Raw genomic sequence first — 13,846 nt, forward strand, 5'->3', positions numbered from 1 at the left:
TTTATTGATATGAAAAACCAATTGATTAAGAAGCATTGGAATAAAATACAAGAAGGGCTGCACCCCTTTATATACACAGCTGAAAGAGGACTCAATAAAGCTGTTGGACACAGTCCAACAACTCTATTTAGAGCTGTTGGAATGTGTCAGTCCAACAACTCTATTGCTAGTCAAGTCTGGACAAGACTTGACTAGCAACAGTCATTCTAGTTCAAACTGAACTCGATGACATAAAGACAAAAAATAAAAATAAAGGAAAAAAAATTACAGAAAAGAAAGAAATGAAAAATGTATTTATATATATAATAATATAATATTATTATATATACATATGTGTACAGTTTTACATTTTAACAAGGCATAATTGACTGTGGGGCTTGTGAAGAGTCGATCATAATTGGACTCGCTAATATGAGCTTATTCAATCAAAAGAAGACTATGAAGTACTTCTAAAGTGATAGGACCACTACGGATTGAGATGGATGTTTTAAATGCTCCATACTCTTGCGGGAGCCCCCTCAGCTGATGTAATATCATATCCTCGTCATTTACTGGAGGCAAGGCCATATTTAATTGCTGAGCATCAGTTTAACCTTCAATCTTCTGAAAATACTCATCCATCATTTTTGTACCTTTCTTCAAATTATGCAACTGGTCTTTTAGTTGAAACATCTTAGACTGAGATTGAGCAACATAAATATTTTTTAAGGCACTCCATACTTCATATGAGGACTTAAGCCCAATGATCTGGGCATGAACGGATTCAGAGAGAGAGAAGATATGACCCAGCTGAGTAAAAGCTGGTCAAGAAATCTGGGTTGATAACTTGAGTCTTGCCCTCATTGGACAGAGCATACTTTTTTGGACAGACTTTTCATCCATCTATGAAACCGTAAAGGTTATATGACAGTAATAAGAGAGTAAATTGAGACTCCCATGGTAAATTGTTATCAGTTGATAACTTGATGTTCAGGAAATGCTGTAAACTAGATGGCGCTGGCAGCGTGGGGAGAGATATTTGACTTATCTGAGGAGCCGTTGATGAAGATGATAAACCTGCCATTGATTCCAACACTAGAACAACAACAAAGGGCGCGTCGACTCAAAAACATGAACCACCAAATCACTGCTCTGATACCATAAAAGATGAAAACAATAATGATAAAGATAAGATAACAGAGGTAAGGAGATAGATCACACGGTAATTAACGTGGTTCGGTGTTAGCCCACCTACATTTACGGTAGAAAATCTCTCACTCTTCATCAATGCATGTGAGGTTCCACTATAAAAGGTGTTACACAATTTTTGAAGGTCTGATTGATCTCTCGGGATTACAACCACCTTCTTTTCTGTTACATTTCAGTTGTGCTAACAAGGTTCATATAAATATCTGAAAGTTATACCAGATCTGTCTATTTGGTTCACCAACGGACTATGTCTTGTGGATACAGACTAGTCATATTGGAAACTTCATAAAAATGGCAGCATTATATCTGCTATCCATAGCTATATCCATCTGACATGGTCTGCAGACAAATGGAGCTAGTATATGTAAAACAACTAAACATTAATGGAACAATGAAACTTGGTATTTGCTAGAGTATGATGTGATCTGGGTACTTGGACAATGTTCGCAAAGATCATTTATCATTGGTGTGAATCAACCGGCTGAGTTGCTCGTCTTGATTCACATCTCCTCACTTGTCCACTCTTGCATGGTTTCGTAGTCCAAAGTAGTGTAATCGAACTTCACAAGTGCATTAGCTGACTTGGTTAATCTTTCTGAATGGTTATCTTTTTTGTGGCCTTTTATGGAGAACTTTCCCTTGCATTATAGACAAATGAAACTTAATTTTCAACCTGAGCAGACTTCACCCAACTTTATACAAGGAACAACTTGTTCATTTAACATGTATTTTCTGATGATTTTCAAAATTCTAGAGGGGATTTTGTGCCCTCAAGGCTCAATATCTTTATGTAGAAAATGAAGCATATATGTATAAAACTAACTGTATAAATATACAGTGTATCCTATATATTATAAAGAGTTGATGTTTGCTACAATTGATTGTAACTACAATCGACCTAGCAAAACCCATCTTTTTCTTTTTCTTTTTCTTTTCTTTTTTAAATCTAACTTTATAGATGTGATCTGCTAGGAACCGGCTTTTGGATCTCCAGAATCCAAACTGTGTAAGATTTTTTGGCAATGAAAAAATGAACAATTGTAAATACACTCTAGTTGGGTTCCACTCATCTCATATGTCATCTCCCATCTTCATACCCCTCTTAAATCTTATGATGCAAGTTGCTTTGATCAGATCTGACCTTATAGATAGATTCAACATGGTCAATTTAATAAGAAACAATCCTTGAATTGTATTTCTTTAACAAAAAATATGATTTTTTAAATCACAATTTTTTTTTGTCAACCGTTGATTTTTGAAATGCCAAAAAAACCTGCACACAACTCAGGTTTCGGCTATTTAAAGGTCAATCTTCATGTAGATCACATCTATTGAGTCCAATTTTATCAAAACACCTTGCATCAATGAAATCTGAAAGAGGGGTATAAACAGGGATGACATAGGGGATGAGTGTAACTGATTTCAGCTTTTCCTTACTCCAACAAACATGATTCAGGGGGTCAATCCCCACTAAAGCAATCTTGCCGAACACATCTAGTGGCTAGATGGAGTCAAAACAACTTGCATCATGCATGGGATCCCAACTAATTGCAGGTACAATCGACTATATCATATTATATAATATGTTTGATACAAGAAGTTCCAACTTTGATACAATTACATTGGGTATTTTCAAGTACCCAAGTTACATAGTCCCAAACCTTAGCAAAGCCTTTTCAAGTATTTCCAGTGATCTTCTCAAATGATAGAAGATCAATGACTAAACTCCTACAGGGCTTGGTGGTAATCAACTCGTGTTTCCAGTGATCTCAAATAATAGAAGATCAATGACTAAACTCCTACAGGGCTTGGTGGTAATCAACTCGTGTATACCAGAGTTAATTTTTTTTTATATCAGGTTGTCTCTTTCAACCTAAAAACTAGGTGTCAGCTAAAAAAGATTCAGTTCTCCTTGATAAAAGTTTAGCAAATTCAACCAATTGATATTCATGAGCCTGATGGAAGAGGATGTCCAACATTTGTTAAAGATTCAGTTCTCCTTGATGAAAGTTTAGCAAATTCAACCAATTGATATTCATGAGCCTGATGGAAGAGGATGTCCAACATTTGTTTGAAGATGTTGTGCATCGACCAGATTATAGTTACTAAAATCAATGTACCATAGATAAGGCGTTGTTATCTTCTTCCAAGCGATTTCAGAAAGAAAATTATCTTTCATGGAATGATGAAATGCATCAGAAAGGTGGTTCATCCCTTTTTTCATTTCATGCATGGTTGTTAAGGGATACAAATTACAATGACACGAATCTCTTCTCAAATGAATCACTATTACACTACTTGACTGCTGATATCCGTACAATAGCGAAAGATATGCTTCAAACATATAAAAACTTGAATACTTCATATTCTAAAACCTGCTAAAATTTCAACTTTTCTAATAATTTCACAAAATAAATGCAATCTCTAATGACCCAACATAACACCATCAAACTTCAGTCTCTAGAATCTCAGTGCACACTAAGAGGACAACTAGAGTATGCTTCAGCTGAACCTTTACATAAAGCGCTTTCTAATCTCACTTCAAATGGAGTTGAATGCCAATCCACTCTCTGATCCTGCAACATATAAATTGCACCAGTTTTAGTTTCCCTTTCTGTCAGATCCATAAGTTCATAACTTAAGCCAGCCTTCTGTTCGACTTGGTACCTCTCTGTATTTACTGGTTGCATTTGGTATTCCTTTAATCTCGTGACCAGCTTTTCTTCGAAAATTCATCCACAGCCATGGGTTTGTGATTCCAGTTTCCATCAGGAACCCAGTATGGTGATCTTTGAGGAGTTGTCCGATTGATCTGTTCGTTTGCCAATGCACCAAAAACTGTCCTCCCTTCTGCAATCTTACCGGAGCTAAGAGTACCAACCTTGATTTTTTCAGAAATTACTACATGGGTAATGCTTGAATTGGCATTTGCACTGTCGTCATTGGGACTTAACCAGTTTGAGAGACTAGCATCAACGCACATTTCCTGTCGTGGATCCGAATTGAATTTGATCACTGATTCTTGCGTGCATGGGATGTTTTCCTTCCTCTCTTTCAGTAGTGCTGTATTCTTAGATTCTCTGCTCTTTAGTACTTTCCACTGTGAGGCATTTTCAACCGGGTTTAGAACAGAATGAACATACTGACTCCGATCACGTGCATAACGAACTACCACCGTCGGCCTCGGATTCATACAATCAGCTTCTTTCTTCGTTGATGGAGGTGAACCGCTTTTCAATTCTGACTCAAATGAAGAAGAATACCATTCAAACGACTTTTCATGTTCATCATCAGCATCTTCATCATCACCATCACAGTAGTCATCATCATCATCGTAGTCATCATCATCAAGGTCGTCATCCTCGTCATCACTGTGTCTGCAATTCTGGTATCTGTGAGAAGCAGGGTATGAAAAAGTGGTGGAAGTTGTAGAATTATCTTCACTAGATGTCAAACTTCGGCTTTCATTTTCTTCCTCTTTTTCATCTTCAGTATCTCTCTTCCTTTCTTTCTCTGACGAAAACTCCGACTCTTCGCGAGATGGAACCTCTGAATATGTTTTCACTTGAAGATCAAAAGTAACCTTCTTCTGGGATCTAAAGCTCACCACCTCAGGTTTCTCTGTTTTCTCTCTGCAAACGAAGGAAAAAAAAGGAGAAGAAGGAGGTTCTTCAAGTCAAAATCTGAAAGAAAAAAAGTATACAGCGATATAGAACAAGTAGATTTAAGGATAGAAGATTAAGCCCCATATCTGACATTGATTCTGAATTTGAATATCCCTGGACCTCTGTAATGGGAGGCTTCAAAGAATAAGTTGGTAACTGAGATTCATGGAATTCATAATTCTGCGACCAAATAGAGCATGAATTAGTCCAAGAAAGTGCCATATGTTCAATACCCATATTTGTTTTCTCACATACACAGAGAAACCAGTGAAGAAAATGGAAGAAAAAAAACAGTTTACCGTGTTTCTTGGAAGAACTTTGGTTGCTGGCCTTCGCCCTTTTCTTCCTTTGGAACCACCGAAACATGCAAGAAAGCACCCCATCCTAAAGTTTTTGGTTTTGAGGGGTTGATGTGTTCGGGGTTTGATCTACGAGATGAGGAGAGGGTTGGAGTCCATAGCTAAAGGTTCGAAAGAAGAGAGAAGACAGGGAATGCGAGCTTCGCTCTGTGATGGCCCATTGGCCTCTGGAGACTGGGACAACGCTAGATGCAATAAAGAGGACAAAACGGTTGAAAAAAAATATGACCGTTGTTGCCAGGGGAATTTAAAAAGTGTAAAAATATAGCTGTTGGGAATGTGGGGCACATATTTACACATATGAGTCATTTAAGGAAAGGGTTATTTGAGGGTGTGGGGTGGTGGTGATTTTAGGCCCTTTTTTTATTGCAACATGTAATTGCAATTATGGGAAGTGATTAATTGAGACAAAGCTTGGGGATGATGATGTCATAACGATTATTTACTCAGTTATCTCATTTTATTACATTAACTAATCTCTCTCTCTACAAAACAGCTGTTAGTCAAGAAATCATTACGGTTTAACAGGTTTAATAGCTAAAGGTCCTATTAATACATGGACCCCGGTATAGTTTGTGAAATTTTATACCAGACCCGGACCTAACCCCAGTTCCGATTAAGACCCGTAATTTTTCAATGTAAAAATGATAAAAAATATGGTTTTATTGGGTATGGTCAGGGTTTAGTTCATGTAGTTTTTATCAGGTCCAGGTATGATTTCCCTTATAGTGAACCCGATTAGACTCCGGGTCCAGACTCGATACCATACCAAAAAAATGGGTCCAAGTCTGGTACCACCTGGGTCCGAATCAAACAGGACCAGTTGACACCCCTAGGTACATCCCTCAAGAGTCAAGGCCGTAGCTGCAGCATAATGCACCTTAGATATTTTACAAAATTAAATATAAAATTGGCCTCCTGCACGGCTTTGAAAGTTTCAAACCTATCTACGGGGGCTCCAATAATATGGCAGGAGCAGTTAGTGCACGCACCTTGTGTTTGGACGTTGCAATTTCGAACCCCAAATGGTACGGTTGTCTAACTGGTAGGGTGTTTCAAACCTTTTTTCAATTATACTTTTTTTTATTGGACGTTGCAAGTTAGGAGCAGTTTGTGCAAGTCACCATGCCATGGATGGGACGTTGCAGGTTAGAATCTCACTGGTATATGGGTGGTTAAATAACTGCCTTGGTAGTATGAATAGGTCTCTGGCCTATCTGGGTTGGCTAAAGGCTGGCCATTTTCAACTGAACACGTCCAATTCCACTAAGACCGGACAGATTCAAGTCCTAACATTCAAAGCCCAGGCCGAGCCCTTCAATGGGCAGCCCAAGCAAATTAGGCTTGCATCAAATCCCAAAAGTATGTCACTAGGTCCATGGTTCAGGCCTGCATGAAGGACCTTGACTACATGACCAACCCTTCTGGGCTAATTCTATGCCTGTGCCGAGCCCTTTTGTCCTAGCAACCTAAGCCTGAGCCCAAGACAACAATCGAGCGCCTGTTTAAAGTGGGTCATGACTTGAGCTTCAGTTTGTTTTATTGTGTTAATATCACAATATTTTAAAATAGATGAAATTTTAAAAAATATCATTAATCCCCTCCTTCACAGACAAAGGCAGGTAGGGCATCTGCCCTGCCCAAGTCCGTTTAGAGCATCGGGTTTTAAGCATGGTCTGGCCAGCCCATTTATTAATGGGCCGAGTTTGGGCTCAATTTTTAACGGGCTCGAGTTTAAAGAGCAGCCCATGACCCTGCCCATTGACCCAATGTGCCATGTTCAGCAGGTCAGTCCAGCTCAACCCAAACCCATTTGTAGGTTATTTTTTAATGAAATTTATAAATTAATTCTTATAATACCCAAAACAATGAATTAAATGAAACATTAATTTACCCAATTAATTATCTTTTTATTTCCCATATAATCAATGTAACTAATTAGGTAAATAGTAATAGTTACCAGTAGTCTGTGGGCCAACCAGGGACCAGTCCATGTATATAAACGGGCCGAGTTTCGGCCTGGTAACCAACTGCTCAGGGCCTAAAACCTTGACCCAAACCCAGCCTTATGGTGGGCTTGGTAGGCTTGGCCCACCGGCCACCCGACCCATTGCCCACCCCTAGTCAGAGGGGCCAAGGATTGGGTTCTTAGTGCATGAATCAAATGATTCATTTTATCCGCAAGTTCAAGACATCACCCATATTGGTTAACATGAGCTCAAACAGCAAAAGAAATGACGTTAGGTCAAGATGAAAGAGAGGGAGCAATCATCACTTAAGGAATGTTTGCCAACAGCAGACTGGCCCAGCAGGCCAGTTTGAAAATCTTGGAACAACGTGCACATTTCGAAGTTGACATGAATATGCATGGGGCCACAGTAAACAAATTACCACCAAAACCTTTTTTGAAACCAGTAAACAGAGGCTTACACATTTCTGCTTTCTTGCAACTACCGACATGTATAAACATAAATCATCAGGCTTGCAAGACATTAGGACCACTATTTATTAGCATTCATCAATCAAATTCTTGATGGTTCCCAGATTATAAACAATGCAAGTCATGAAAATCAGGCATTGTTGCTTCAAAACAAGTGGCCACATCACATGGTAGGCATATGTCAGAGCAATTTTGCATTGTGAGCCATTATAAGCTACCACAGACACCACGTACCAAGTTGAAAAACAAAGAGCCTGTTCATCACCATGTTATATAATGACAGGGATGAGGTATGCATAATATGTTATAAAGAGGAAAAGCCAACAGGTTAAAGAGCTTGTACACTAACTTTTACACTTTACATTCATCCTACTTTTTCATTTGTACATAATTTACATAAATTCTCGAAGTATAAGAGATTGCCAAAGTAAAATCTGCGTTTGAATTTAAACACAGGCCTTCTCCTTGCTGCAACGCAGTTTACACCCCAAACTATCATCGCCTAACTAGCAGAAGCAATCTGATATGATTAGAATCACCTAGCTGAGCACTCTCCATTTATATTGAATGGTAAGGACAACACCTTCTTTAGATAATCTCCAAATTAAAAAACAAGGTGATAAATGCTACTGGATCAAACGATGCAGACATGTCAAACTGATTAACAGTCTCTGATATGGATCCACTCCTCATACCCAATAATTCGTGTGATCCCAGAATTTTTCCTTAACGGGATCCTTAATCCCCTTATCTATATCATGTCAGCTTGCAGCCAGTGTCATTATTCCAAAACAAAGCTAAGCAATTCAAGAATAGCAACCATGATTTACATTATTACACATACACATGAATCTGAGTAATCATCATCATAATCCTCATCACTTGAATCACTGCACATACAAAAGAAAAAAGAGAGACAAATGTGACACTCTTTAAGGAAAAAGCTACAGATACAACTAGGCATTCAACAGAGCAGAGATCTATGTACCAGAACAAAAAAAGGTGATAACAAACAAATTTGGCAACTAGCAAGTTCAAATCTCATCTTTTTTCAGTGTTACATTATGGTGAAGCAAAGAAGCACAGATTGATGTAGCATTGCACAAATGCGAGCGGGGCTATCAATGGGTCAGAGACTCAGGCAGTATCCAGGTTTTCCCAGTCATGGGCATAACAATGAGGAGCCTTAAACAGGTTTCAGGTCCTATGAGGTCTGTGATAAAAAGTTCCAGGTCAAGGTAGAGATGACCCCAGTATAATGGGGTAGGAACATTGAAGTGAAAAGGATTCTGCTAACACTCAGACACCATGTTGTGGTTCTTGGTTCACTGCCCAATGCAGAAAAACAGAAAATGTAAGCCAGTGACAGCCATAGAAGAGTCTCATGTCCTCTAGCAAAAGTGCCTCTATTCACTAATAAATTTTACAGAATCGTCATAGACGAACATGTACAAACCTATTGCATGTACAAGCTTATTAAAGTTTCAAAGTGTAGGTATGCTAGCAAACAATATTGATCCATCTCAATCCTGAAATGCTGTAATCATAACCATAACTTCTTTCAAGCATATTTTGACAATTGTTCAACTCCACCACTCATAAGTATTGAAAAAGCAGAATAGCAGATCAAAAGAAACTTTTCAATGACGAGATACATTCATGACCATGCATGTACCAAAGACACATCATGTAGAAGAGGGTCGCAGCTAGCAATGACCAATAGCAGATTCACGGACATCATCCGCCTTTTATTCAAAGGTTACTTACCTAGTTTTTATGCAGTTAACCTTAGAGAAATAGTGTTAACATCTTTCATGTGTCTACGCATATACAAGTTTAAGAAGGATCGAATCCAAGAAATCCAGGCTTAGCCATAGGGAAGCATAATCTTTCCCTTACAGACTTGACCACCACGTGCAATTTGCATATCCTTCACATTCTTATCTCCAGGATGTAATTTAGAACGCTAGCAAGTCTATCTATATATTACCACCCTCATTAGCATATAAATGAATGACCAGGGGATAAAATGGAAAAGATAAAATAATTTCAAATCAATAAGGGGTAGATGGAGTTAGAAATTTGATGGAGAGGATCTTGAGAACCCTATAGGAAAAAACTTGGTATCAATAATGTCTATAAAAAAACCATCGTCATTCACATGTCAGGTTGAGCCAAAAGGGCCAAAATCGAAGTTGACAGACAGATTGACAAAAATACTGAAAAAAGGTTTTCTAGATCTTCATCAACTTTCTTAATAATTGGGCAGGTTGACATAGTAAGATGCAGTTTACAGCCAGCTAACATGGTAGTAAATATTAACAAAAGAAGTGGAGGAAGAAGAAGAGGAAAGAGAAGCATGACCAAAGATACAAAACCTTGAGTTCCTATATCAACCCTCAAACCAACAGCCCTCAAAGCATGTTAGAGTGAGAGAGCATGATCTTGTTTTATGCTACCACACTTGCAATGAGAGGCACAGCTTTATGTTTAATAAATAAATGAACTTGCTAAATTCCCAAAACAATAGAACATGAAGACAAAGATCACAATCAAAGAAACATAAATGCGCACAACACACACATGCCCTACATATATATAATTTATTTATTTATTTGTTTATATTTATATTTGTAATATTGGGGAAAACGGAAAACCCACCTTGGTCACCAAGTTAATGAGCTGACACAATACCTATTAGCCAAGTTAAAGGCATCATCAATCAAAGCGAAAATGAAGACTGTTCAAAAGGAACTTTTGGGCATGTTCTACAAGAGCTGAAACAATGTAGTTAAGCTGCAACAATAGACTGCCTTTTAAAACCAATGAATAATTGGAAAGAGAATAAGTGAGAGCATGTCAGTTATTCTCTTGAATCTAAAGTTTAGCTTTTGCATGGGACTAATATATATTCTTGGCATCTTCAGACTCTTAAACTGGGAAGAGCCACAAATGCCATACGCTATACATCATCACAATCCTCATAAAACAGTTATCAGATATAACCATCTACTATTTTTCTTGGACTCTGATTGGATTGATCAACAAAATAATAGAAAATTTATTATCAGCTGCTGCATCAAGATATGATGTCAGCTTCTCCCACAACAGATATGAAACCATTCAAAGCTGCAAAACCAGCGGAGAAGCTATGTAATACACCATGTCTGCCACAGGATCTCCCAGTGCAGCTACTTGACATGCTCAATAACAACTGAATCTCAAGCTCCCCAATTCTTTGTGATAACCAAAATGCATCAGACTAACCAATAATTCATGTTTGACATACATTCCAACCATTTAAAAAGTGTCTAACCATTTTATAAATAATTAAAGGTAAATCCTACATGTGCACCTCCTCTAGTTGCTCACAGTTGTTCCATGTACTTTATTATTTTTTATGTATTCTTGGTGCCAGAAATATCTATTTTATGTAGATGGAAAAGCATTGAAGGATCATCTTGCAATATATGATTCATGATAAAATAGGTGATGCAATTGATTACCTGACCGATAAATTTTTAAGAACAAAATTCTACTGTTCACGTAAAAGACACGAAGATTTGAGTTGTCTTGGAAGCATTTTGAATAAAATTCCAACACATACATTATGCTTTGTAAATATTTGAACTTTGAACTTAATAACTGGAAGAATGAGACGGACAATAGCTTACTTTCCAGAAAATAAAATAATAAAAAATAGTTCCTTGTCTGCAACTTAACTACTCGAGCTAGTGGAGTTGATATGTAGATTCTGACATGATTCCAAGACTATCAATTAGCATGTGTTCAATGTTGAAGCAACAAACACATATTTGCTATGTGAGAATCAAGAGCAACACTCGTGAGAAAGACATAAATTGTAACTTCAATGTTAGGTCTTTTAAAGCTTCAAAGTACCTATTTCCTCACATGTATAAAAATGTGAGAATCAAAAGCTAGATCTTTTGAATCTAGTTTTTTTACATATATATTGAACATTTTCTTTACCACATTTTCACATGTTGCTCTTCTCTTTTCTTATTTATAGAGAGCCCTTCTCCAACCAAGACTAGCCAGTTACCCCAACCAATATGTGTAAGACACGACACCATAACTGAAGAGAGACTCAGGATCCCGATCCAAATCTCAATAGGCAGACTCTTCAATCTTAAATCGGATTAGAAACCTAATTTACATATGTAAATTGTCAAGCACCTTTTTTCCCATGTTGTAAGAGCATAACCAAGATACCTGTGACAGATCAAAGAATTACAGGACAATCAAGTGGACTGACTACCGGAGAGAAAAATGACTTTGATGTTAAGCAAAATTACCTTAGAATTTACGTAATATATGTTCACTCTCCTCCATTATGACATAAATTCAATGCTCTGATAAAACTGTGAGATATAAGGACTGAAAAGAAGAAAAACGAAATTCATACCCAGGTCCCCAAATTAAAGGAAAAGAAGATGAATGATAACCAATTGAACCAAAAAATGTGATTGATTGCTTCCCAAAACACCTTAAGATTGTGTATCAGGCTTTTGTTCTTTGCTACAATGAGTGTTACAATTGCAGAACCATCACAAATCAAAATGATACAAATACCATAAAAAGTAGAAATAGATATCAAACCGAAAAACAAACTAAATGAAAATGAAGGCTAATCGAAAACAAGTCATTGAATCAAACAATACAGAAAAGAAAAAAGAAAAAGGAATACATCACCAACATGCAATTCACGACGAAAAACACAAACTTCCCACAAGGCATTCAAGGCCGATTACCTCGGCACGAACTCGCGAATTTGCACAAGTTTGTCACCGTTCTTATCGTTCCACTGAACTTTCCGCCGGGTCTTCGCCGGACGGCTACTACCCCTTTTCGAACTGCCGTTCTTCTGCAAAGTCAGCAAGGAATTCAATTCCCCATCTTCCCTTCCCACACCGTCTTCCTCGTGCCGCAACACCAACTCCTCCTCGACGGCGACCATTTTGTTGCTCTTCTTCGAATCGCTACAGCTATTCATTGTTGCAGCAGCGATTACGTCTCCAAATTGAAGGAAGTAAATCCTTCATTCGATCTATGGGACCCGCAATTTACACGTCCGATTCACCGAGAATCGTTTCAGAACCAAAATGAAGGAAGTAAAAACCCCTCAGATTCATCATAAAATGACCAACCCAAAAAATTGGTCCCCATAAAAGAAATGCCCTAATTCTCAATTTCCATGAATCCCAACAACAAACTTTTACAGAGAGAGAGAGAGAGAGAGAGAGAGAGAGAGAGAGAGAGAGAGAGAGAGAGAGAGTACGGAGTTACAACATTAGAACTTAAGCGAAAAGCAAAAGATAAACAAATAACGAATCAAGAATTAGGTCAAAGAGGATTAACGCTTACCTCATTCACCCCAAAAACAATCATACGAAACGAATACCTATTATTTTGATTTCCCAATTAAAGGAAAATGACGGAATGTCGAATGATTACGAAAAACCATTTAAAAAAAGGGAATTTAAGAATACGATTTTGACGCGACACATAAAAGATCTTCTTCTTCTTTTTTTTTTGTAACGAAAAACCCTTGCCGAAGTGAGGAAAACTCCGAATGGGACCCACGACCACCTCCTTGCCTTGGCTCACCTCTGAAAGCTACGGGCACCCTGGGTGCAACCGGGGTTTGTTCCGGTGCCTTCAACTCACATCCTCACAACCACCCAAGATTTACTTTGCAGGACGCGGTTCCATTAACTGACCTGGGGACGTTTCCTTGTCATTAAAAATAAATAAACAACTAAATAAAAAACAACCTTTTTCAACTTGAATCCACCGGGAGCCAACTGACCCAACCAGGACAAAACAAAGATAAGGCTATTTTCGTCATTTGGCTAAAAGTTTATACGAGTCGGACTGGATCCGATTCGGATTCTGCACGTTCCCGCGAATCAGCAAAAAGGCGCCAAGAAAACGCGATAGGACTACATCATGCAGCTTGGCTTGCTGATTATCATTTATCTCAATATTTTTCGAGATTGACACTTTTTTTTTTTTGCTTTTTTGGAAGGATAAATTTGCATAAACAGCCTGCCCGTAGGGGTCTGATAAGACTCAGCTACTACAACGACGCCTTCATCCCAAAACAATTAAGGTGGGTGACATGAACCAAAAAAGAAAATCATTCAAGGTCTTCCACATGAATCCTTCTCTTC

At 38.0% G+C, this 13,846-nt stretch overlaps 1 protein-coding gene across 2 annotated transcripts; it reads right to left on the minus strand.

Annotated features, from left to right (window-relative positions):
• Positions 1–3,505: 3,505 nt before the first annotated feature.
• LOC149819274 (uncharacterized) lies at positions 3,506–13,275 on the minus strand. Of its 2 annotated transcripts, none has more exons than XM_089984414.1 (3): positions 13,038–13,275; positions 12,425–12,720; positions 3,506–4,820 (listed from the first exon to the last, which is right to left on the minus strand). In XM_089984414.1, the coding sequence occupies exons 2-3, from the start codon at positions 12,664–12,666 to the stop codon at positions 3,890–3,892; spliced, it is 1,173 nt and encodes a 390-aa protein (XP_089840540.1). In that variant the 5' UTR covers positions 12,667–12,720; positions 13,038–13,275; the 3' UTR covers positions 3,506–3,889. The 2 variants fall into 2 exon arrangements, with proteins under 2 accessions (XP_089840540.1, XP_089840539.1); XM_089984413.1 differs by lacking the exon at positions 13,038–13,275 and having other exon boundaries at positions 3,506–3,764; positions 3,856–4,820; positions 12,425–13,004.
• Between the last annotated feature and the right edge of the window lie 571 nt (positions 13,276–13,846).

The sequence above is a fragment of the Nuphar pumila genome, chromosome 13, assembly GCF_984573655.1.
Source record: "Nuphar pumila chromosome 13, dmNupPumi1.hap1.1, whole genome shotgun sequence".
Taxonomy (NCBI): domain Eukaryota; kingdom Viridiplantae; phylum Streptophyta; class Magnoliopsida; order Nymphaeales; family Nymphaeaceae; genus Nuphar; species Nuphar pumila.

Excerpts from the sequence above, each read along its gene's own strand:
- LOC149819274 (XM_089984414.1), bottom strand. The coding sequence starts at position 12,666 with ATGAATAGCTGTAGCGATTCGAAGAAGAGCAACAAAATGGTCGCCGTC. Across the intron at positions 4,821-12,424 it reads ATTCGCGAGTTCGTGCCGAG|AGAGAAAACAGAGAAACCTG; the intron begins GTAATCGGCCTT and ends CTTCGTTTGCAG.